The sequence below is a fragment of the Myodes glareolus genome, chromosome 9, assembly GCF_982192425.1.
Source record: "Myodes glareolus chromosome 9, mMyoGla1.1, whole genome shotgun sequence".
Classification (NCBI taxonomy): domain Eukaryota; kingdom Metazoa; phylum Chordata; class Mammalia; order Rodentia; family Cricetidae; genus Myodes; species Myodes glareolus.
Window position 1 is genome coordinate 672,858 of NC_142034.1, and position 26,488 is coordinate 699,345.

The 26,488-nt window shown below is 44.0% G+C and overlaps 1 protein-coding gene across 1 annotated transcript; it reads right to left on the bottom strand.

The window, feature by feature from the left end:
• Positions 1-1,094: 1,094 nt before the first annotated feature.
• On the bottom strand, positions 1,095-14,656 carry Fn3krp (fructosamine 3 kinase related protein). Its single transcript, XM_048429356.3, has 6 exons — positions 14,457-14,656; positions 11,152-11,303; positions 10,329-10,420; positions 9,034-9,116; positions 3,160-3,282; positions 1,095-2,919 (listed from the first exon to the last, which is right to left on the bottom strand). The coding sequence occupies exons 1-6, from the start codon at positions 14,595-14,597 to the stop codon at positions 2,581-2,583; spliced, it is 930 nt and encodes a 309-aa protein (XP_048285313.1). The 5' UTR covers positions 14,598-14,656; the 3' UTR covers positions 1,095-2,580.
• Positions 14,657-26,488: the final 11,832 nt, after the last annotated feature.

Consider the following 26,488-nt stretch of genomic DNA (forward strand, 5'->3'; position numbering starts at 1 on the left):
ACCTGTCCTCTCTCTAGAGGTTTTTAGGCTATTCTGTGTAACTGGTGTCTAGAAATCCCAGGGATGTGTTTCAGGTGAATCTGTCATCAGTCTCTGGACAGACAAGGTTATCTCAAACAGAAAGCCTGTGCTCCCACAGCCCTCCCAGCTTCACTCAGGTTCTGGCAGATGATAACTACAATGAGAGGCACAGGAAGAAGCTGTGAGAACAGGACCCAACTGGATAGGGAGGGCTAATAGCCACTAACAATTCAGAGGCAAGGCAGTTGGGATACGAAGCCTCTGAAAACAGTAGGGTCTCCAGGTGGCGGTGGTGCCCACCTTTAATCCTAGAACTCAGGAGGCAGAGGTAGGTGGATCTCTGTGAGTTTGAGGCCAGCCTGGTCTACGCAGTGAGTTCCAGGACAGGCTCTAAGCCACACAGAGAAACCCTGTCTCGACAAAACCTAAAAGAAAGAAAGTAAAAAGGAAAGGAAAAAAAAAAGTAGTATGGCCAATTTTATGGGTGTAAAAGATGAAACAAAAACAAAAAGCAAACTGGAGAGGAGGTGAGACGGCTGAGGAGAACCAGGAATTCAAGGCTGGCCTAGGCTACAGGAGACCTTGTGGTGGTTTGAATGAAAATGTCCTTAGTGTAGATGTTTGAATACTTGGTCCCCGGTTGGCAGCACTATTTGGGTAGGTTTAGAGGTGTAGTTTTCCTAGAGGAAATACATCATGGGGGGGCGGGCTTTGAGGTGTGAAAGCCACAGGCCATTCCAGATTCACTCTCTGTGTCTTGTGCTTGAGTTTAAGATGTGAGCTCTAAGTTCTCAGCTTTAGTCACCACGTCTGCCACCTGCTGCCGTGTGACCTCCTTCATTATGGACCCTAATGCTCTGTCGCTGTAGCCTAAACCAACTCTTTCCTCTATAAACTGCCTTGGCCAAGATGTTTTACCACACCAGTAGGAAAATAACTAATAAGTCCCCTTGCAAAACAGGAAGAAACATCAGTTGTACCTATTTATTGTCACAATATTGCATTACAATATTTTCTGGCAAACAGCTAAGATAAATGTTGAGCACATGTATGTGGAAAAAAAGTCCCAGGCATCACTGAAACAACTGCAATTTTATTCAAATTCTTAGGCAAAAAGATTTATCAGCATCAATTTCAATCATGAAATTTCCCATTTCTACAATGTTGAAACACAAAAAATATTAATATAAATGTTCATATGTTGCAAGGAAATGACAATTTTAGAAAATAGCACAATGTTGCAAGGAGTCACTTGTTCGTCCCAGCCTCCCAGAACCAAAATAATCACACAGAAACTGTATTAATGAAATCACTGCTTGGCCCGTTAGCTCTAGCTTGAATCAAGAGCAGAAATATACATATAACAAAATTGACCTAAAATTTGTACCAATAAACCAAGATCCATACCAATATAAATCTCTGTAGCAGCACAAAGCACAGAGTAGTGGTGGTGCACATCTTTAACCCCAGCACTCGGGAGGTTGAGGCAGGTGTATCTCTAAGTTTGAGGCCAGCCTGATCTACAGAGTGAGTTCCAGGACAGCCAGAGCTACACAGAGAAACACTTTCTTGGAAACAAAAAGGAGAAGAAGAAGAAGAAGGAGGAGGAGGAGGAGGAGGAGGAGGAGGAGGAGGAGGAAGAGGAAGAGAAGGAAGAAGAGGAAGATGAAGAAGAAGAAGAAGAAGACGAGGAGGAGGAAGACGCGAAGCAGGAGGAGAAGGAAGAAGAGGAAGAGGAAGATGAAGAAGGGGAGGGAGAGAGGGAGGGGGGAAGGAGAGGAAGAAGAGGAAGAAGAGGGGAAAGAGGGAGGGGGAGGAGGAGGAGGAGGAGGAGAAAACAGCACAAAGCTGACATAACGAGTTTTTCCAGGCTCCAAAACTGAGCCAAGTTACCCTAAGGTTGGTAGCTTGATCAGTCCGCAAACCAATCTCCAGACCTGCTCAGCTTGCAGCAGGGTTCAGAGGTGCTACACAAGCAGAGGGAATATCACTGATTTTAGAGTTGGTCATTATTCAAATCTTCTAACAAGATGACTCCATGTCTAGATCACGCCTGACCATCACAAAGCATCACTGTGAAGAGCTCAGAAATGTTCCAAATGCACAACAAGGAAGTGATGGGAGGTGGGCACCTCAATCACACCAACACGGTCCTCATAGTTCTTCACCTTTGCAGCACGGTGTGGCTCAGTGTATCTAAACTTCCTAAGTCTCTGCTCAAATCACCACTGAGGCCTAACCTAGCCAGAAAGTCTCACAATGTACACAACTTCAGGATTATATAACCATTCCTCTGAAATAACCCATTCTCTACAAAGCTAAGAAATAAAACATCAAGGGATCTTAAGCAAGTGCAGCCATGGAGTAAATGGGAAGAATTCATGAAGAAAAGACAATGGAGAATCATGAACTCCTTAGAAAAGTTGGAATCTGGTCACCTGACTCTGAGGCACTTCCCTCAGAGCAGTGACGCTTGTGACGGTGAGACTTGATCTAGACACAGAATCATCTTGTTAGGAGACCCAGCACACTCAGAGGAGACTCTGCCCTCTGGCCAGTTCATTTGCTGAGATTCCTCATTATGTTGAGAGAGGATCCTCTGTACCCAGATCCAAAATGATTCCAGTGGTTCAGGTAGTGAAAGAGCTGATACAGCTGTAAGCGCTTATCAAATCCTGGGGCTTTAGGGATTTTGCTATGATAGGCAGAGTAAAAGGAGCTGCTGAAGCCCCCGAACATGCCAGCTATTGCCAGCTCATACTCTGAGTGGCCATAGAAGGAAGCCGGATCAAAAATTATGGGCCCAGAGGAATCTTCTGCTACGTTCCCTCCCCAGAGGTCTCCGTGAAGTAAGGAGGGCACAATTTCCAGGTCACGAAACAGGTCAGGAATCTTCAACTGCAAGGAGAAAGATGGAGTCTTAGACAAGGCGGTCAATGAATATGGAGGTGTAGGTGTCCTCCTAAGTGCTGTTCCACAGATCTATCTGAGCCATTACTCAGATGTGTCTGATTTAGAGACAGCAGATGGAGCAATGTTGTGAGAAATACAATCAGCGCTACCCATGCCTTGGTGCTCCCCCTATCAGTGCTCAGTGGGCACTGTTGGCACTGGGTGTACAGTGAAGCCCCTGCTCACCTGCAGAGCAGACCACAGCTCAAGAGCTTCCCGGTCTCCGGACCTCTTCTCCACCATGTCCATCTGGGGTTGAATGCGCTGACTGGCATAGAATGTGACCCAGTCTTTCTGCCAGTCATTTACCTGCCCAGGAGAGAGAATAGGACAAGGCAGACTGTCTTAGTTAGGGTTTCTGTTGCTGTGATGAAACACCATGACCAAAAAGCAAGGTTGGGGAGGAAAGGGTTTATTTGGCTTACACTGCAGCGTTGCTGTTCATCACTGGAGGAAGGCAGGACAGGAACTCAAACAGGTCAGGATCCCAGAGGCAGGAGCTGACACAGAGGCCATGGAGGAGTGTTGCTCACTGGCTTGCTTCCCATGACTTGCTCAGCCTGCTTTCTTATAGAACCCAGGACCTCCAGCCCAGGGATAGCACCACCCACCAAGGGCTGGGCCCTCCCTCATTGATCACTAAATGAGAAAATGCATTACAGCTGGATCTTAAGGAGGCATTTTCTCAACTGAGGCTCCCTCCTCTGTTGTCAAGTTGACAGATTTTACAGAAAACTTCAGAACTGAAGGAGACTTGAGTGCCCAGAACTCCCAAAGTAAAATGAGCTGCAGGAAGCATGAAGAGGAGCGGCAGCCACAGGAGGCGCAAGAGCGGAGGGATGACTGGAGGGATGACCAGGGGGATGGCCAGGGGGATGGCCAGGGGGATGACCAGGGGGATGACCAGGCAGCATGAAGTCTCAACATAGGCTGAGACTGTAGGTCCAGCGTCCCCGGGGGAATGGTCAGCAGGGTGGGCCGGGTGACTAGCCGGGTGAGCCTTCCAGGACTGAAGATCAACTCAAACAATTTAACTACAACTATGGAACAAAGGCCTGAGCTGTTGACCCTCTGGATCTCAGGGCTTGTTTCTGACCATCTACCTGACCACATTTTACCATCATAAAACATCTAGTGTAATAGGAGGCCACTTGTTTGTTCCCGGCTGTCCAGACTCCCGAAATAACCACACAGAAACTGTATTAAATAAATCACTGCTTGGCCTAATAGCTCTAGCTTCTTATTGACTAACTCTTACATCTTAATTCAACCCATTTCTATTAGTCTGTGTATTGCCACGTGGCTGTGGCTTATCAGCAAGGTTCTGTCGCTGTCTGTCTCTGGCGGGGGCTACATGGTATCTCTCTAGTCCACCTTCTTTCTCCTAGAATTCAGTTTAGTTTTCCCCGCCTAGCTCCATTCTGCTAAGCCACTGGCCAAAACAGCTTCTTTATTCATTAACCAATAAAAGCAACACATATACAGAAGGACTTTGCACATCAATCTAGTTTGGCTTTTTTTATTTTGTTTTGTGTTTTGTTTTGTTTTTCAACATACAGTTTCTCTGTGTAGCCTTGGCTGTCCTGGAACTCTCTCTGTAGACCAGACTGGCCTCAAACTCACAGAGATCTGCCTGCCTCTGCTTCCTAAATACTGGGATTAAAGGCATGCACCACCACCATCCAGCCATAAAACATTTAGAAGTTTCTATTTCTAGATTCTACATTCAGACCTCTAGGCAAAGAGCTTTCCTGGTTTCCTTTTTGTAACTGTGATAAAAAATACCCTCATTAAGCCATTCTTAGGGGTACTTTTGGTTTGTTTGTTTTTTATCTTAAAATTCCAGATGATGTTCCATCATTTCAGGAAGGTCAAGGCAGACAGGAACAGCTCTTCACATCCGGAGTCAAGCAATGGTGCTGACCAAATTTAGGGTGGGTCTTCCTACATCAATTAACCCTACTAAGAAAATTTGTCACAGGGCTGCCCACAGGCCAACCCAATTCAGATAATTTCTCACTGTGACTCTCTGCCCAGGTGATTCTAGATTGTAACAAATTGACAATAAAAATGGTCACAACTGTCATCCAATCTACTTTGTACTTGTTGGACATCAGGCAGGACTTCCCAGGCAGGAACTCCCAGAGAACAGACATAAACCATGAACATGAAAGGTATAATGCCCGGTCAGTGTGCTGTCTTTGAGAGTTTAGTACTTCAGTAACTAGAGGGGAGTGGACCTAAGACCTCTGCTCACAGTAAAACCCTCAGCTGTCAGGTCCTTAAGTAAAACAATGTACTTTACACAGAACCCACATTCTTCCTGTCATATACTTACACCATCTCCTCGTTACTTATGATACTAACTGAGGAGATGGCTTAGCATTAACAGGGCTTGCTGCTCTTGTAGCAGGCCAGAGTTCAGGTCGCAGCACCTGATGTGGGTGTTTTATTACCACTGGTTAATAAAGAAGCTGATCTGGCCATTAGTCAGGCAGAATAGAGGTGGGAAATCCGAGCAAAGAAACAGGGAGAAGGTGGAGCCTGGGAGGAGCCAGCAGAAGCTGGAGAAGCAAGATGTGAGGTAACAAGCCACAAGCCTCATGATAAAATATAGACTAATTAAAAATGGGCTAATTTAGTTGTAAGAGTTAATAATACCCTGAGCTAACAGGCCAAACAGTTTCTAATTAATATTAAGCCTCTGAGTGATTATTTTAAAAGGGGATCATGACTGAGTGGGATACAGAAAAGCTGCAGTTACAAGCACCCACTTCAGATTACTCACAACCACTTGTGACTACAGTTCTAGAAGATCTAATTCCTTCTTCTGCCTCAGTAGGTAAGCGCGCGCGCACGCACACAATACATAAAATAAAAAAATTTTTAAAAATAAGTTGGGCATAGTAGCAAACACCTTTAATCCCAAGAATTGGGAGGCAGAAACAGGCAGATGTCTGATGTGGGATTCCCCTCTGGATGCTGTGAATATGTTTTATTACCAACAGTTAGTAAAGAAGCAGAATAAAGCCAAGTGGGAAATCTAAACAGAAATATAGAGAGAGAGTAGGAAGAGTCAAAGAGATGCCATGTAGCTGCCAAAGGAGAAAGATGCCGGAACCTTACAGGTAGGCCACACCCTTGTGGTGATACATAGATGAATAGAAATGGGTTAATTTAAGATGTAAGAGCTAGGTAGAAATATGCCTGAGCCATCAGCCAACAGTGTTGTAATTAATATAGTTTCTGTGTGATTATTTGGGTCTGGGCAGCCAGGAAACCGACGCGTAGTCTCCATTTACAAAATGGTGCCCAAAGTGGGGCATGGATATAAGAAGACTTTAAAAAGCTTTAAAAAATAAAAAAGGCTTCTAGACCCACAAAAATTGGAGTAAACTGGAACTTCTTGGTAGCTGCATTTTTTCAGATAGACTCTGTTTGCCTGCAGTGAGCAGAGGCACAGCTTCTTTAAGCTGGATTCCTGGTTTGTACTGGCAACGTGAACAGCTCTGGCTCTTTCAGGAGGTCTTGTTATGGGGTACTTGAATGAGTTTGTGAGCAGCATGTTACTAGTTGCTTAATGGCGGTGACACAGACCTGCTGTGTCCTGCAGCTGGAGCGGTGAGCATGGCTTGCAGGAGAAGTGAACATACCTCCACGATGCTGGACTGGGCAGAGCCAACAGGCAAAGCCATAGCATTAATTCTAGCCACATTTCAAAAAATAAAATAAAATAAATAAAATAAAACTCTCCTGGTCAGAAGATGATTAACAGATACACAGTAAGACAGATTCAGAATGGGTCACAGTGTTGGATAAATGTATATGGGCTTAAGAGAGAGAGAAGAAAAAGTACAGTCATGGATTAAAGGAGTAAAGGTAATAAAATGAATATTAAAAATGTAATAGAGTAAAAAATTTAAGCCATGTAAAGATGAAATATACACAAAGAATCTGGATTATGTGTATTATTGTGTATTCTTTGAATTTTTTTTTTTACTGTAAATGAGCTAACTACAGAGAGACATTTCATTGTACAGGCTGTTAAGTTAAACCAACATATATATTTTAAAGGTATCTTGGCTTCAAAATTAGAGTCTAATATGTTACTTTGGAAAAAAGGTTCTGCTTTTGTTTCCACAGAAGAGGAAAACTATGGATTCCTTCCAGGCTAATGTGGTTTGATGGAACAAGGTTCCCCTGAAGGTCTCTGTGAACACTAAAATATTTCACCCAACAAACGACAGGAAGTAGTTTGGAGAAAACTATATCCAAACTCCCAAAATGATTGTTTATGAATGTTTGTTTTCATTTAAAGGGGGATATGATATGGAAATGAATACTTTACATTGGTATGGACTTTGATTTATTGATATAAATTTAAGGTCCAGTTGTTAAATGTATATTTCTACTCTTGTTTAAGGTATCATATTTCTACAATTCATTTAAAATGTAACATATAATTTAAAATTACAGATTAATACATAGTCATTTATAATAGTCAAACTTGTAGTCATGTTAGTTAGGTTTTCTAGATATATAGAGACAGAGTTCAGTTAGATAGATAATCTTCAATACTTCAAAGACCTACAGAATATGGCATTTAAAATGTTTTAAGAACTTAGACTTTAAGAACTTGACAGTGAGACATGTCTGCTTCTGGAAGCATCAGTTACTTCAGAGAGGTTGATAGGCATTGAAGAAACTCATTATGGAATTTGCCTTCATGTGACAAGGCTAGCCATTGGGCAAGAAACTGCTCTTGCCTGGACTGCTTGATGGCATGCTGTATGAACTGGACATGCAGGACCCACAGAAAAATGACTGTTGAACTTGTCTAAAGAAGGTGAGACAGTCCTTCAGAGTTCTGGTTCATGAAAGTGTCTGCCAGACATTCTGCAAAACACAGAAGAAAGTGACAGGCAAACTGCCAATATAGGTGGAAATGTCTTTGAAATTTCCTGCTTCATGGAAAAGTCTGCTAAATACTATGGGCCTGTAGGCTGAAGATGGATGTCCCAATATTACAGAAGAACTTTGGATGACAATCCAGGCAATGAGATGTCTCTGTCAATTCTAGAGTTTTGAAAGTTGTTTACAATGCACTTCCTGTTTACTTAGGTAATATTATATCCTTCTGGCATCTTTAATGGAGTTGAAGACAGTTATAGCTTTTTGTAGTTAGGATAAAGGGTAAATTAGATATGAAACTTTAGACTCAAAGATAAAATGGATGAGAGAGTAAAACTTTCATTTTTATTTAGACAGAAATGGGGAGATAATGTGGAATTCCCATCTGTATGCTGTGAATATGTTTTATTACCAATGGTTAGTAAAGAAGCTGCTTTGGCCTATGGCAAGGCAGAATACAGCCAGGCAGGAAATCTGAACAGAGAAATAGAGTAGACCGAGTCAAAGAGATGCCATGTAGCTACCAAAGGAGAAAGATGCTGGAACCTTACTGGTAAGCCACAGCCTCATGGTGATACATAGATTAATAGAAATGGGTTAAGATGTGAAAGCTAGCTAGGAATATGCCTGAGCCATCAGCCAAACAATGCTGTAATTAATATAGTTTCTGTGTGATTATTCAGGTCTGGGTGGCTGGGAAACTAATGTGTAATCTCCATTTACAGACATTTACAAGTTCAAGGCCATCTGGTCCACATAGTGAGTTCCAGGCCAGTCAAATCTACATAGTGAGATCTTGTCTCAAAACAAACAAACAAATAAATAATTATAAGGAAAATAAAACAAAAGTTACAGATTTTCTCATTTTTGCTTGTGAGCCTAGCCTTTAACGGCTGAGCCATCTCTCCAGCTCCAGATTTTCTCATTTTTAACCCTTCCTTGAAATCTAACATCCTAACTTTTTGTTCTGTCTCATTTTTCATCTTAATCTAACATGTGAGTTTACTTCATGTCAACTTCTTAAAAATTATCAGGAAAAAAATGGTGCAAAGACTTACAAAATCTCCCAGAAAGGAGTAGGGCAACTTCCCTACTGTGTCTGAATATCCAGTCTGACCGTGAAATGGAAGGAAGTTCTGTGCCACTCACCTGGGGGAGGTACCCACAGCATGTCACTACATCAAATCCAAACTGGTCCACAAAGGGCCGCTCTGCCTGTCCACTTCCTTTCCCTTTCACACAAAAAGAAACAAAGAAAGGTGACTAGTTTGTCCCCTTGTCCCAAAAGACCCTCAGCAACCCCCGCCCGAGCTCAGAGCTGTTCCTTTGCAGTCAGTATGCCATTACCACCCCATGCTTGCTCCCAGAGATAAGCAAGGCCCTCAGATCACTCAGAATAGCATCTGCTTTAGCAAACTTAATAACCAAGGACACTAACTATTCCAGAAGCAGAACCAAGTACCAGAGAATGCATGGGGATGGAGGGATACAAAACATTGACAAAAATAAATAAAACATGCATTTGTTTAGAAAGGAAAAAATATCTACCACACAATTCATCAGGAAAAGAGGTTTTTCATTGGCAAATGTAGTTCCATTTTTGACAGATAAAATTATTATATTTGCTGGGTCGTGGTGGTGCACACACCTTGAATCCTAGCACTAGGGAGGCAGAGGCAGGCAGATCTCTAATAGTTCGAGGCCAGCTTGGTCTACAGAGTGAGTACCAGGATAGCCAAAGCTACACAGAGAAACCCAGTCTCAAAAAATAAACAAACAAAAACCTATTACACTTTGAAACGGCATCAAACTCATGTGTCTCTCCAAACTCAAGACCCATGCAGCCTGGAAGCAACAGGAAAGCCAGTTAATGGGCCTATTAGTAGATCCTCACCGTACAAAGAGACAGGCTGATGGTATTACTAGTATATCATCACAGGATGGGCAGGCTGCCAGGACCCACCAGTAGAACATGACACAGTAGACCGGATTATCTGCTTTCTGACTATCAGCTATTCTGTCTAGCAGAGTTAGCATGTGAATTACCAACTGTCAGCCTGAAAATCCTGGAAAATTCTCTCAATGCTAACACCATAGCATTGTTCTATGATGGGGGGCATTAGGGCCATCATTCTGAGTCTCAAGAATGGTGTGTACATGGAAGAGACAACAATGTGTTTAAAGGAGTCACTTTATACTGAAAGCTAAAACAACTTCAATTAGACTCCCTTCTGGAGAGTTAGACATAAAGCAACCATAACATCACACAGCTTCACATCCAGCAATACTTCCTGTCTTTCAGTGTGTCTAAGACACACTGTGCCCATCACATCCACGGTGTTCACTGCACAGCAAATGTGCTTTGGCATCAGCACAGGCTACAGCACTACCCCATCCCTGAGCCCATGCTGGCTGAAGGCCCTTCTCCAGAGAGGGTCCCTTACCCACGGTGCCAGCCTCCTTCAGGAGCCCCTCTCCAAGCTTCTTGTTCTCAAGGTGCAGATCTGCAAGCTGGGACCCAAGCTTGGCAGCATGACTAAAATCAAAATGCAGGAACTAAACAGATGACACACAGACAGCAGATCCATCTGAAAGATCTCAAGGCACATAAAGCAGGTCAAACATTGAGCATAAAATTCATCCTACTGGAGGCTGGAGAGAGGACTCAGTTAAGAGCACTGGTTATTCCTCTAGAGGGCCTGGGTTCAATTCCCAGCACCCACATGGCAGCTCAAAACTGTCCAGACGGATCCAGTTCCAGGAATCTATCACACCAGGCATGCATGTGGTACACATATCTGTGCTGTGCATGCAGGCAAAATACCCATGCACATAAAATAAAATAAATAATTTTTTTTAAAAAAAAAAGTTCATTCTACTGAAATAGGAGGAAAACTAGGTATGGAGGCACAATAGCAAGAATTCTAGGAAGGAAGAGGCAAGAGGATCAAGCCTCAGCTGTACAAGACTGTTTCAAAATAAAGAAACAAAATTGAAATAAGAGATTCCCGTTATTTGACCTCCTTTTCTAGTCTTCTTAGACTTTGCAACAGAGTCTTCTGTAATCATCTCACTTTGAGAGAGCCCTCTCTCTGGCTTTTAGTTGGCAGAGAGGACATGCCAGTCAGACTGTAGGGTCATCATCTATGTAGCCAAGAGATCTTTTTACACCACACCTCAAAATCATGCACCCCCAAAATAAAACAACCACACCAGGGAAAAATAGAGCCTTTGCTTTTAAGCAGAAAGGATGGCGTCAAGACAAACCTGCTCAGGTACCGCATGTCCAGATGCTCCATCACTAGCATACTCCCGCCTCCTGGGGCATCCAGGACCTTGATAGGCTTGGGGACTTTCACTGTGTCTGTCTTCATGATGGCCGTCAAACTTGCCATTTCACCTTCAAACATTCTCCTAGCCTGTCAGTCAAACAATGGAGAGAAAACCGAGGTCAGCAGAGAAAGACCAGTTACACACTTTCTTCAGGCATTACAGTTCCAAACCACATTTATGCCAGAGAGGACTCAAGAGAAGGACAGTGCTTTCTGGGAACTCATGGGAAAAATAAAAGTGCCAAAGTCACACAGGCATAAGAAAGCTTCTATTTCTCAGTTTGGGGCTGCATTTTGTTTGTTTGCTTTGTTTTTCTGAGACAGAGTTTCTCCACACAGCCCTAGCTGTCCTGGAACTCACCCTGTAGACCAGGCTGGCCTCAGACTCAGAGATTCATCTGCCTCTGCCTCCCAAGTGCTGGGATTAAAGGTGTGCACCACCAACGCCTTCTGTTTGTTAGTTTTTTGTGAGATAGGATCTCTGTATACCCTTGGCTGCCCTGGAAGTTGCTATGTAGACCAGGTTGGCCTCAAACTCATTAGAGAACTGCCTGCTTTGCCTCCCACATGTGCCAATCAATGGATCTTGAAGCATCGCCATCACAAGATCAAGAATCCAGATACCAATAGAAATTCCACTCCTTCTCACTCAATAACCATTGCCCACCCCCGGACAGCTCTCTCTACCCTGGCTTCTACCATCAAAGAGCTATTCTGCCCGTTTGGTCATTCTTTTTGTGCTGTTGGGCTTTTGTTGTTGTTGTTTTGTTTTGATGTTTTTATGAGACAGGGTTTTGCTGTGTAGTCCATACTGGCCTCAAACTCACAATCCTCCTGCCTCAGCCTTCTGAGTGCTACTTGATCATTTTACACAGAGGGACATGGGTAGTGGGGTCTGGTGTATTTGTTATGCCTTCACCATGTATACTATTTCACAGTGTGAACATCCCTAACTGAACAGTGCTACCGTGGAAATTCTCCTACTCACTCTCGTAGTTACTACCTCTCTGATCTTGGGCAAGTTACTTAAGCTTTCTTGGCTTCAGTTTCCTCACCTGTAAAACGAGAGAATACTAAATTTCTTAAACTTGGGTTATGATTGAGTTAGCAGCTAACACACAGCTCTTTCTAAACACTCTACAGATGTTATTACTCACTAACAGGGCCAACGTTTCTGAGGAGAAAGATAAGAACTATGTACTAGGCAGAACCTTCACAGAAATCTCTTTAGAATATGAAGGAGAAGCTAAACTTTCACAGAGGTCTTGGTGATAGAGACTGCTTTAAGAGGCAGTATTGAAAAAAATCAGGAGAGGTTTAAAAAGGACTGTGAAGCCATTATGAAGTGGAGATCCTTTTTATGTCATTTACTGTTTAAGTGGTCTGAAGAGTCTAAGCTACAAAAATAGCTACTCATGAACAGACCTATAGGAAAATTAAGCTTCGGTTGGACCACTATGGAAACAAAACAAAATCTGGAAACAAACTAAAATTGAGATAAACCAATCATGTACGTTCACAAGAGTCACATACGAACAGCCAAATGTGGAAAAACTTAGACCAGGTAGATCCTAGCAAGGCATAAAAAAGCAAATACAGGAGCAGCCAGGTAGTCTTAACTCACAGAAAGCAGAACATGAAGAGTTGGATTTCCAACACAACAGTTATATCCACAATCAGCAGATGTTTACCTTACGGCCTGTGTACCTACATCATTCACACGATATATTCCAGAGCACGCAAGAAAAGTATCAAAGGGAGAAGAAGGCTGGAGAATTGAAAATAGACTTTGAAAGACTCCAGCAGCGGGCTATAGGGATGGCTTAGTGGTTAAAAGAGCATACCGCTCTTGCAGAGGGCCTGAATTCAGTTCCCAGCTCCCACATCAGATAGCCCATAACTACCTGTAATTCCAGCTGCAGGAGGATCTGATGCCTTGGTTCCCATGGGCACCACACTCACATCCCTCCCAACATATGCAATCATACATCATCTTTAAAACTAAATAAAGAAGTAAATAAATAAATCTTTTAAAAAAACTCAGCAGTATATGCTGGCCGATATGTGTAATCATACCTAACTTGAGAGGCTGAGGATTCCATAGTAAGTTCCAGGCTAGCCTGGGCTACATATAGAGTGAAACTGTGTCATAAAGAATAAATAAAATAAAATACTTCCTGAGAAAGAGAATGAAACTTCAGATAGGAACTGAACTCAGGACCTCTGCAAAGCAAATCTCTGAGTTTGAGGTCAGCCTGTAGAATATGAAGGCCATCGCGGTCGCACCAAGTACTGGCACTGAGGATAAGTTAGTGCAAGAGTAACTTCAAAGACAGTTGAGAGAGTTCGGCTGATGTCTGTAGACGGGGCAAGTCTTGAGAAAATAATTTCAAAGGTTAACACACATGTGAAAGATAGGATTCTTTTCTTGAAAGAAAAATGAACCTAACCGCAAGCCAGGCTTGTGGCTAAGACCGGTAACCCCAGCAAGAAGCTGGAACAAGAGGATTGCGTTTGGAGGTCAGCCTTGGTTATAGACACCAATTCTAAGGAAAGAATAAAAAAGTACTTTGAGGTGTCTGAGGTGCAGGGCTCGGCAAGAAGATAAACACCTTTAGTCGTATCCAGAAAGTCCTACAGAAGCCATCCACCGCCCTTGCAACCAAGTCCTGGAGAAACCAGCTTAAAATGAAAACGGGACAGCGGCAACCAGGAACACAGCTGAAACAGCGGAGCTCGCCCTGCTGAAGCAATAGGGCAGAAAAAGTACACACACAAACTGAACGTGGTGGGGTGAGTGCATTATGCCTGATACTTTAAGATATTTGATCCGTGAGCTTTAGTCCCTGCGAGTTGAAATAAGCTCTAGATAAAAACGCATGTCCTCTGACGTTTCTCAAAACTCGCCAAACATAAAGGCTTTTCTCATAGAAGTGGACACTGCGGTCTCAAAATACCACAGCATCCGCAAAGCCAGTGCGACCAGAGTGTGCAACGGCAGAGTCTGCAAAGGCCCGAGGCCAGAGGGAGACCGCCGGGGTATGGCGGTCACGCGTGGACGGCGGCCAGACAGAGCCTATGGTTGCACACTGGGACTCTAACCCTACCCACACCACGGACCTAGACCCAGAGCTAGGGCTCCGGGCGGCTCGGGATCTCAGCCACACATCCTGCACCCAAGCCAGGCCCCATTTTAGCCCCGGGCCAAGGAGCCGCCGGACCCAGCACCGGTGGTCCTACCTCTGCCTTGGAGTTCACTTTCACAAACACTCGTCCTCTGTCCGTGTCGTAACTCTGGCCCTGGCTAATGCACCCGCCTCCCGAGTGACCCGTAGCTTTGACCGAGCTGTAGCCCAGCTCCCGCTTCAGCACCGTCTCCATGGCAGTTGCGGGACAGCAAACCTGCTTCAGGCCTGCAGCCGAAGCGGGTAGCGCGGCGGGGCGGGGCCGACATGGGACAGTAATGGGATTGGGTGACGAGGAGGAAGGGGCGGGGACACCGTTGGAGGGGCGGGATCTGATTGATTGGCAAGGCCACACCCACAGGTTCACTCCGGCTGCTGGGGGGCTGGAACTGGGAAGTGGGTGTGGGGCCCAGCCTGGTGGCCCCCTCCACGTGCTAACCTCTTTTCCATTCAAACTGCTTCAAAATAGTTCCCGAACTGTTGTGAAGACAGAGGGAGGTTGCTCCCGCCTCTGGACTCTACCCAACCCAGCAGAACTGCCCGTGAAACCGTTAGTGAGGTGAAGCCTCTAGGGATCTGCAGAGGGCGATGCAATCCCTTCTCAGGCTGTGCTTTCCTTGCTATGTCCCTGCCCTCTGGTGGGAGACACAGATAAGCTAGGTGACGAGCAATGTACAACACACAGCGTTGTTCCTTCAAAGGAAGGGAGACATAACCTGTGAGCAGACGTGGGTAAGAGCCTGGTGACCTTTGAGCTGTATGATTGAGACCACACCGGATCCTTCCCTACACCCTTAAGAGCTTTTCTATCTATAGAACCTATCTTGTTTTTGTTTTTGTTTTTGTTTTTTTCAGACAGGATTTCTCTGTAGTTTTGAAGCCTGTCCTGGAACTAACTCTTGTAGACCAGGCTGGTCTCGAACTCACAGAGATCCACCTGCCTCTGCCTCCCGAGTGCTGGGATTAAAGGCATATGCTACCACTGCTTGGCTCCAAAGTCCATTCTTAAAAGGCCACGTGGGAGCCGGGTGGTAGTGGTGCATGCCTTTAATCCCAGCACTTGGGAGGCAGAAGTAGGCAAATCTCTGAGTTCGAGCCAGCATGGTCTACATGGCTAGTTCCAGGACAGCTAGGGCTGTTACACAGAGAAACCCTGTCTTGGAAAACAAAACAAAAAAGAAAAAAAGAAGTCCACATGGGGTTGAAAAACCATTCATGTAACTGCCTTGCCCAAGATCTGGAGATTTAATGTGTTCCTTCAAAATTCATAGATAGAATTACTAATCCCTTCATAACTAGTTTAGGGATGGTGCCTTTAAGGATTAAAATTGAATGAACTCATGGAGAGGAGCCATAATCCAAGGGGATCAGTGGGTAACTCCATAAATAGAGACACCAAAAAGCTTACTCTCACTGTGTCTCTGAGTATATCAGGAACAAGCCATGGCAGAACACAGCAGGAAATCAGTTCTCTCTGGACCAGAAACAGGAGAGTTCTTCCCAACTCTACTATCAGTGATCTCAGACATCCAGCCTCAGGAAGTCTGAAGATAAACTTTCTGTTGTTTAAACCTGGGTAGTGTGGCATCCCAAGTCACCTAATACAGGAAAGAAGCAAAGATCTCAGGTGTCTTGAGTGTACTAGAGGCAGCAGCGGGCAATGGATGGATAAAGACAGGTGCTGGCATTACCAGATGCACATAATGGGACAGCTACGCCTTTCATGTTAAAAAAGGAAGAATTAGGGGCTTAAGAGATGGCTCAATGGTTAAGAGCACTTGCAGCTCTATCAGAGAACCCAGGTTCAGTTCCCAATACCCATATGGCAACTCACAACTGCTTGTCACCCCAGTTCTAAGGGATCCACCTCCTCTTCTGACCTCCATGCCTCTGCTTCATATATACTCATTAAGGAAAACACTCATACACACAAAATAAAGATTTTTTTAAAGTCAAGTTTGAAAATGTAGAGAAGAAGAAAGTGCCAAAGACTGGTACAAATGACGAAAAGGAAATTTAAGTTAAAAACAATAAAACAATATTTGCATAGTAAAATACTGATGTGGAGGCAGACTGTTTAATCTTGGTGTAAAACTGTGGAACTCTTCTGTGCAGACTAAACTGGCTTCAAATTCAGAGATCCATCTGCTGCTGCTTCCGAGTGCTGGGATTAAAGGTTTGCACTACCATGCCCAGCTCTAGTGAAATCTGTTTTATTTTGTTGGTGGTGTTGTTTTTCAATACAGGGTTTCTCTGTGTAGCTATCCTGGAACTCATTCTATAGATCAGGCTGGCCTTGAACCGAGAGATCTGCCTGCCTCTGCTGTTGTGTGATGGGTTTTTTTTTTTGGCTTTTTGAGGAGACCACCACCCAGCTCCCAGATAAATCACACACAGAGGTTTATTCTTAGTTATGAGTGCAAGGCCTTAGCTTGGCTTGCTTCTTGCCAGTTTTTCTTAACCTAAATTAACTGACTTCCCTTTGTTTCTGGGCTTTTATCTTTCTCTATTTCTGTATGCCTTTCTTTACTTCTTTCTCCGTGGCTTGCTGCGTAGCTGGGTGGCTGGCCCCTGGTGTCCTCCTCTCCTTGTTCTCACATTTGTTCCTTGCTCCTCTCATTTTTTTGGTTCTTTTTCTATTTATAGTCTCTGTCCACTGGCCCTGCCTATTCTTGCTTCTGCTTTGCTATTGGCCTCTTTATTAGGACCATCAGGTGTTTTAGACAGGCACAGTAACACAGCTTCACAGAGTTAAACAAATGCAGCGTAAGCAAAAGTCACACACTGAAAACAATATTCCCCAACACCCTGCCTCCCAAGTTCTGGGGTTAAAGGCATGTGTCTCCACTACCCAGCTCAAAGCAAAGTATTTTTAGACCTATATGTAGATCAAACACAGATGAAGAGAGAATCACTAAATATGAACACAGAAAAATTACTGATACTGTGGCATAGAGAAACTAAAAGAGAAATTGTGGGAGAGATTAAGAGACATAAAGATGTTGTAGAAAGACCACTTAATTGTTCCTGGCTGCTCAGCCCCGAAATAACCACACAGAAACTATATTATTTGCAATACTGTTTGGCCAATAGCTTAAGTGTATTTCTGGCTAACTCCTATAACCTAAACTAACTCATCTCCATTAATCAGTGTATTGTCACGTGACTGCGGCTTACTGGCAAAGTTCCAGCATATCTGTCTCTGGCCGCAACTCCATGGCTTCTCTTTGACTCCACCTTCTTTCCCCAGCATTCAGTTTAGTTTCCTTGCCCTATTCTGCCCTGCACAGACCCAAGACAGTTCTTTATTAAACAATGGTATTCGCAGCATACAGAGGGGAATCCCACATCGAAAAGGGAGGGAGGACACTAAGTGAAAATGACTGACATGGAATGGGGAGCAGGTCAGACATGGGGAGCAGGTCAGGCATGGGGAGCAGGAGAACAACCCCAAGGTCATGTGTACACCATCATCCTAATAACATGTCAGAGTCCATTTATAGACGGTCTCAAATTTTAACATGGCACCCAATGGTCAGCGAAAAATAATGAGCCATAAGCCTGAACTTTTTTGTTTTGTTTTGCAGACCAGGCTGGCCTTCAACTCACAGACATCTGCCTGCCTCAGCCTCCCAAGTGTTGGAATTAAAAGCGTGTGCCACCACTGCTTGCTTGCCAGCCAGCCTGAATTTAATAAAGAAGAGAAATGGGAAATCTGGAAAACTTTTAGGCTCTTTGATACTGATGGAACTGAAACTACAGACATCAAGAAACTAAACGTGGCAATGAAGCCCTAGGCTTTAAATTCAAAAAGAAAGAAAAGAAATCAAGAAAATGATAAGCAAAATCGATAAGGAAGGTACAGGGAAAATAGACTCCAGTGACTTTTTGATGGTGATGGCTCAGAAAATGTTTGAGAAAGACACCCAGGAAAAAATCCTGAAAGCTCTCAAGCTCCTTAGCAATAGCAAAACTTGGAAAATGTCATTTAAAAATCTGAACCATGTGGCCACAGAGTTAAGTGAGAACTTCACTGAAGGGGACCTGCAGGAAGTAATTCATGAAGTTGACTGAGACGGCGATGTCTAAGTCAATGAGTCAGAGTTCCTGCCCATCAGTAAGAATCAGCGACGATTAATCAGGGTTTCTTTTTCTACTACTGTGAGCACGTGTGACTACAGCTAGTGTCTGCTATTGTGTGAAATCTGGCTTTTGAGAACACGCCTACCACACCCCCACTGCACCCCTAGACTTCCGTGGTAACTTTAGCCATGGCCTTGAATCTGTTTTTGGCCTTTGGAAGTGTTCTTTGTTATTAAATTCCTTGTACACTTATCTGCTGATTAGCTCAGGAGGGAGAACAAGAGCACACAGAAAGTGTGACCGAGGCCACACCGCCTTCTATTATTTCTCATTGCTCGTGCATTTCCACACAGCTGCAAATCCACAATGGCTTTTTAGACATCCATGTACCCATGTCACTATAAGCAGTAGGCTTTGTATGATTATGCGACACCTGAGTGAAGTTTTCTCTTTTATAAGACCTGAGGAGCCGGGCAGTGGTGGCACACACTTTTAATCCCAGCTCTTGGTTGGCAGAGGCAGGAGGATCTCTGTGAGTTCGCGGCCAGCCTTGTCTACAGAGTGACTTCCATGATAGCCAGGACTGTTACACAGGGAAACCCTGTCTCAAAACAAGCAAACAACAAACAAACACCCAGTGAGTGAGGGCTTGCTGTGGTGTTTGGATGTGTGTTAATGAATTTGTTTTGTTTTAAAAATAAAATCTTTCTTAGTTAAGGATCTCAAAAAGAAAAAAAAAGATTGACATGCTCTAGAACAGGTAAAATACACCATCCCTTTGACTTAAGGTCCCAGAAACATCACTATTGTTTTGACACAGAGTCTCTAAAGCAAGACTGGCCTCCAATACACCTTGCCTCAGCCTCATAGATGCTGAGATGGTAGACATATGTATGCCACCATATGCTGTTTTTTTACCCTTTTAAGATTTATCCTCCCTCCCACCATCCCTCCCTCTTCCCCTACCCCCACTCTGTGTGTGTCTGTGTGTATCTGTCGGGAGTATGTGCACAGGAGTGCCCGTGTCTACAGGATGCTCCTGGTGCTGGAATCACAAGCCTTCATAAGCCTTCAGAAGTGGTTACTGGGAAAGAATTGGGCTAACTGCTGAGCCCTCTCTCTAGCCCCAGAGAAACACCATAAAGTAAACAAACGAAAAGATGTCCATTCTTGGACAAATAGCAGTGAAGTAATAAAATAGCAGAAGCAAAGGAAGTCTGTAATATGAATAGCAAAGATGTCAAACAGGATTAACATCTGTTTTTCCTGGAAGCCAAAGATAGTGGGATGATTGACTATAGTCAAAAAAAAAATAACTTTTCCCAGGGAAAATATATTTTCAAGAATGAAAATGAAATAAAAACATTTTAAAGTGGAGGAATAATTGCCTTCATGTCTCTAACTGCCTTTACTTTAGAGATGTTGTTTTCTACCATGCTAAAGGAAAGCCTGAAGAGAACCAGTACTCCCTTTCCAACACTTGGGTCCCAGGTCATGAGGCTTAGCAGCAGGTGGCTTTACCTACTGAACCAGCCCTGGATTTGTATTTCTTGACCTGGAACAGTGATTTATTACTGAAGTTGTCACTTTATAACTGTTTATTAAATGATACATGTGTGTGTGATCATGTTCTTTCCCATGTGTGTATTGTCTTTCACCATTTTTTTTTAAAAAGGAAAACAGTCAGGCAGTGGTGGCACATGCTTTTAATCTCAGCACTGGAGAGGTGGGGCAGAGGTAGACGGATCTCTGTGAGGTCGAGGCCAACCTGGTCTATAGAGTAAGTTTTAAGGAGAAGGAGGAGAAGGAGGAGGAGGAGGAAGAGGGGAAGGAGAAGGAGGAGGAGGAGGAAGAGGGGAAGGAGAGGGAGGAGAAGGAGGAGGAGGAGGAGGAGGAGGAGGAGGAGGAGGAGGAGAAGGAGAAGGAGAAGGAGAAGGAGAAGGAGAAGAAGAAGAAGAAGAAGAAGAAGAAGAAGAAGAAGAAGAAGAAGAAGAAGAAGAAGAAGAAGAAGAAGAAGAAGGATAAACATCTACAAATTACAATAATCCCTGTAGAAGAGAATTTAAATATATCCTGATGGTCTAAAAGGAGATTGGAGCTCCAGCACCCTCAGTCTCAGCCCCCTTCCTGTACTCAGGTCAAGGCTTGCTGATTTCCCTGCTTTCGTGTATGCCCTTGACCATTTGGACACTGAACTCGCCATAAATATATTATTCTACTATGAGTTAGGCTTTTGTTGCAAAAGTATTTTGAAGAGTGAATTTTATCTAGACAATTTAATCCATGGCCAATTTTCTGGGCATTGAAATGGCTTATAAATGATTTTTTTCTATTTTCATTTGAACTGGTTTTGTTGTTTTTGTTCTTTGATTTGTTTTTGTCATTTTTTCCCCTTGAGACAGGATCTACTATGTAGTCCTGAAACTCACTATATTAACCAGGCTAGCCTCAAATTCACAGAGACATGCTTCTGCCTCCTGGGTGCTGAGATTTAAGGTACGTGCCACCCATATCTGTCATAAATTAGAAGTTATTTTGATGACATTAATTTAACTCTTTAGTTTGTTACACACACACACACACACATAAGATTTGATGGCTCTGCAAACATCATTGTAAATGTTTGGGAGATCCCTTTTATTCCAAAACTCTTCCTGAGTCAAAAATATAAATTCTGTTTTATTAAAAAATCTTTTCGTGCAATATATTTTGAGTATGTTCCCCCTATAAATAGTTTTTAATCTTTCAAAGAAAAATTTGTAATAAAATCTACTTTTAGCCAGGCGGTTGGGGCACACACCTTTAATCCCAGCACTCAGGAGGCAGAGGCAGGCAGATCTCTGTGAGTTTGAGGCCAGCCTGGTCTACAGAGCAAGTTCCAGGTCAGGCTCCAATGCTACAAAAAAAAAAAAGAAAAGAAAAGAAACAGAGTAAGACGTGTTTTTAACCACTGAGTCGTGTCTCCAGTTCCTTTAAAAGTTGTTCTTACATTATCTATGTGTATGCATGTACATACACACGCACACACATGGGCCATCAGAGGATGACTTGTAGGAGTTAGTTTTTCCCTTCTCACTCTATGGGTCCCAAAATCAAAGTCAAGTTCTTAGCAGCCAGCAGCTTTGCCCACTGAGCCATTTTACCAGGCCAAATAGTAAATTATATCGTGTGCCTTTCATTGATGTTATCCAGAACACCCATGATGATTATGTATAACAAGAATATGTGCAATTTGTTAGATAGGTCATTTGCATTTATTAGCTCATTCTTGAGAAAACAAAGTTGCTTGATTAAAGACTTTTGTTTTTCCCACACAGGGCTTCTCTGTGTAGCCTTGGCTGTCTTAGAACTTGTTCTGTAGACCAGGCTAACCTGTTTCCACTTCTGGAGTGCTGGGATTAAAGGTGTGTGTCATCATCATCAGGTTTGACTAAAGACATTTTTTAAAATAATCTATTTTACTTTATTTTATATGTATTGGTGTGAAGGTGTCAGATTCCCTAGAATGGAGTTACAGACAGTTGTGAGCTATATGTGGGAATTGAACCCAGGTCTGCTGGAAGAGCAGTCAGTGCTCTTAACCAATGAGCCATCTCTCCAACCTGATTAAAGACATTTTTATTCCTTTAGTCCCAGCCCTTAGGAGGCAGAGGCAGGTGGATGTCTGTGGGCTGAGGACAGCCTGGTCTACAGAGTGAATTCCAGGACAGCCAGAGTCACACAGAGAGACCCTGTTTCAAAAAAAAAAAATAAGGAGACATTTCTATTGTTTTTTTGGTTTGGTTTGGTTTGGTTTGATTTTTCAAGACAGGGTTTCTCTGTAGTTTTGGAGTCTATCCTGGAACTAGCTCTTGTAGACCAGACTGGCCTAGAACTCACAGAGATCCACCTGCCTCTGCCTCCCAAGTGCTGGGATTAAAGGTGTGTGCCACCCCCGCTGGGCCTCTATTGTTGTTTTTATATTCTTTTCTTTGGTATTTAAAAAAGATTTCCCGCGAACAACCAGCCTCAAACCTTTGGTAGATTTGGTAGGCTCCAAGGGAAGCTCCAGAACTTTCTCAAATCCTGAGTTACGTGACTTTTTCCAGGAGATGTCAACAAATGTCTGTTCACTCAAGATTAGACATTTATTAAAGACCAAATAAGTGACTTCTCACAAGCCTTGCTTAGTGAACCAAAGACTTTGTTGCTGTTATTAGCAACATGAAGTTAAGGGGTGCATCACTCAAAACCCCACCCTGACACAGACAATGGCTATGAAGTTCCCTGCGCAGCAGGCAAGCAGCTCCACCCTAGGAACTGCTAAAGCTTTAGATTAACCTTGAAAGGGGCTTTGTGAATCTCATAAACCTTGAGCTCCCGGAGTCTTACAAGTCTCCTGAACTTGAATCTTAGGATCCACCTTCTTTCTTTCCTGGAAGGAATGTTTCAGTTAACAATCGCCACACAGCAAGCTACCTGCTTCCTCTGCCTCTTAAATTCTGTTTCTTATTCTGTGATGTTCCCTGGACCTTGGGGAACAAGTGAAGGATCCCAACTCGTTTAACCACAGTTATGCCGTTCTGCAAAGGTTTTCAGATAGCAGGCTTAATTAAGGGCCTCTGGAGTTCAGGGCCTCCGGAATGCTGAGCAGATAACAAGCTCCACTAAAGGCCTCCGGAATTCAGTGCCTCCGGAATGCTGAGCGAAGATACCTGAAGTTAGAGCAAGGACAGCCTTATCTGGCTGCGAGACAGGAGATTTATGAACTGGCCATAGAAACAAAGAAAGAGAGGATTGCGAGGCCTGAGTCACGTATAAAGCGGGGCTTGTCACGAGTCAGAGGCTGTGCAATCAGACATCTGGTTGCCAGCCAGGAAGGAGGGGCAGGATAAGAGGAACAGTAAACCGCTGAGTAGTCCCCTCATTGTTATTTAGGTTAAGAATTTACCACCCTGCATCTTGCTTCTGTAAACCTCGCTTTTTGCTCTCCTATAAAAACCCCTCACCCCCAACCTGCAGCGCGCAAGTCCTTCGAGAGACTCTGTCGCCCCAGGTACCTGCGTATCCAATAAACCTCTTGCTGTTTGCATCCGGCTGCGTGTTTTCGACTGATCTTTGGGCACGGGGTCTCTCCCGAAGGAAGACGCCCTCGGGAGTCTTTCACAAGGTGTCCAATAAATGGTTAATTATTTTTTGCTGTTTACTACTGAGAATTAAGACTACTGTGCTACAGCTACAGTCGATTTTTCTTAAGTTTGGCTGGTTATAAGTCTCTACAATACCCACCTCTTGCTAAATAAAAAGAAGCTACCCAGACTAATAAAAACAGCAGTTTATAGACATAAACACAAATGTTTAGAAGACAATTTGACAGGCAATGTATCACATTCTTTTAACAAAACAACAGTAATAGCTTTCCTGTTAGAGTTTATGACATCTGCAGTCAAATGTGTCTGGACCGGTGTAGGTGGCTTTAAATTCAGTGGGAAAGCAATTGGTTGAATGCATAACAGTTGTGCATGATTGCACCAGTCAATGCTTTCTTGCCTGTCATGGTGATCCAAAACCAAGCAGGAGCTGGGCTGGGGTGGCACACGCCTTTAACCCCAGCACTCAGGAGGCAGAAGTAGGTGATCTCTGAGTTCGAGGCCAGCCTGGTCAACAGAGCAAGTTCCAGGACAGGTTCCAAAGCTATACAGAGAAACCCTATCTTGAAACAAACAATAACAACAACAACAACAACAATAATCAAGCAGGATTGGTGAAAGCAGCCCTTCACCAGTAGTCTACACAATACCTTCCAGTATTATGACAGATGACAAATACAGAAGACCCTGTCCGTTCGGCCAAGCTTGATTCCTTCAAGTTCTGTAACAACAACAACAACAACAACAACACAGTGTTTTACTATGTCCTGTAACCCAAAAATGCACTTAGTTCTAGCATGCAGTCAACAGCACTGGCAGTAGCCTCTATGGTTTTGGGGGCCTCAGGAGCATGGCCAACAACAATAAGGAGGTAGCCCACCTCGAGCACTGGAACTTCTACCTAATTTTACAGCTTCTGGAAAGAGTGATTTCCCTCCCACCTACATAGGAAGACTTCACTCAGACCCTTAAACCGTGGTTCCTCCTTTCCTTCCAGATTTTCTTCCAAATCTCTAAGGCAATCAAGGGTTAGTATCATGAAAAAAAAAACACCTTTCATAGAGGGTAGGTAAGATCTCTGAGTGTTCACACTTAGCTGCTCCAAGCAAGTATAAATTGATCTTGGGATTCAGCAGTTAAGGGGAAAAACCAAGTTAACAAGGACCAATACAGCATGACAAGATCTCATCTCTTGTATCAGTTGTTCCATCAAAAGCACAGGATTGGAGAACAAAGAACGAAAAGAAGACTATATTAATTAATTTCCTTATTGCTCTGACCAAATACCTGACAAAAAAACCCAATGGTTTATTATTTTACTGTTAAGGGAAGAGGGTTCATTTTGGTTCACAGTTTGTCATGGAAGGACGTTGTGAAGACAGGGGTGTGAGGTAGCTGGTCACATTGCACAGGCCATTGGGAAACACACCTTTGTGTTCTGATTCTGGCGTTCATCTCACTCTCTCGATTTTCCACCAGGATCCCCACAGGATGGTGCTGCCCACATGTGGCGTGGATCTTACCTTCTCAACTAAACCTTTCTGGAAACATCCTTATAGACGCATTCAGAGATATGTTTCCATTGTGATTTTTTAATCCAATCAAGTTGGATTGGAATTCTAGTTATTGCAGGGACAGGACGCTGTCCAGCCCTCTATATCCACTCTCATTCTCCACAAGTCATCTGGCTTCCCTGTCGGGCACTGCCATGGAGCCGTGTCCCGTTCTCTGACCCACAGAGGCTCGTCTGGACATTTGGCGCTACTAGCCTGGCTGTCATACCTCCCACTAGAACTGGCTTCCTGGGTCTGACAGGCTACTCACAGAGCTGTGGATAATTCTTGCCTCTCTATCCATCACACTGGCTGCTGAAAGGGTCTTGGGATGAGTGAACACTCTCTGCACCGAGTGTACGTAATGTAGGTTTTTACCTTTATTTATCTATGGCGGATGTGGGCGAGCGGGTAAGCATCACGTGTCAGTCAGAGGACCACTTTCTAGAATCAATTCTCTTCTACCTTCTTCTGAGGGTCGTCAGCTTGGCAGCAAGCTCTTGTACCCATTGTGATGTCTTGTTGCTCCCCCAAGTATGCCTTCCTGCAAGGGAAAACTCCATTGTAGCTGCTCCAATTAGATTGCAGTGAACTGATGGAGAAGAGGCTTGTGCACCAAGGGGCAAAGCCAGATGCAGTGAGGATACATAATGGTGTCTGGGGGAGGGGGCTGCTTGTACTGCAAATTCCACACTACACTACATACATGCCTGAATCCGCCTCCTCCTTGTCCTTGTATATCTATAGTTGAGAGATCTCACCCAGTGTTAACCTCGATGCTCCAGCCAACTGGGGACATCCTGATGGTTGTAGGGACCACGGGTATCCTATAATTGTTCTTTGGTGGGGCTCCAGGCAGCCCTTGTCTCGCCCCCAAAGTGTCCACCGCAGCTGTCAGCAACACTGGGATAAGCTCCAGGGGGACAATCCCTGTACATGGGGCTGGGGTGCAGGCGCGTGAGGGAACCTGTCAGAGCACTGGGTAATTTTAGCACGCTCTGGACCCACCTGGGCTGTTCTGGTTGGAGAGAACATGGGTGGAGTGGGGTGAACTGTGGGTGGAAACTGAGCAGGAAAAGTTTGAAGGTAAGTTTTCCGAACGGGGGTGTGGATGCCCTGGTGAGGCAGGGGTTGCTGGGGGCTGCCTAGCTGTCTATGAGAAGAAATGTTGGCAGGGTCAGGCTGGGGACCAGGAGGCAGAGCTCCAGTCACAACTTCACATTCAAATGGATCTTGTGGCAGGGCGCTGGCACTTCTGGGGCATCCACAGGTTAGTTTTACCCAAAATAGACTTTCTTTCTATAGCAAGAGAGCAACTGGAA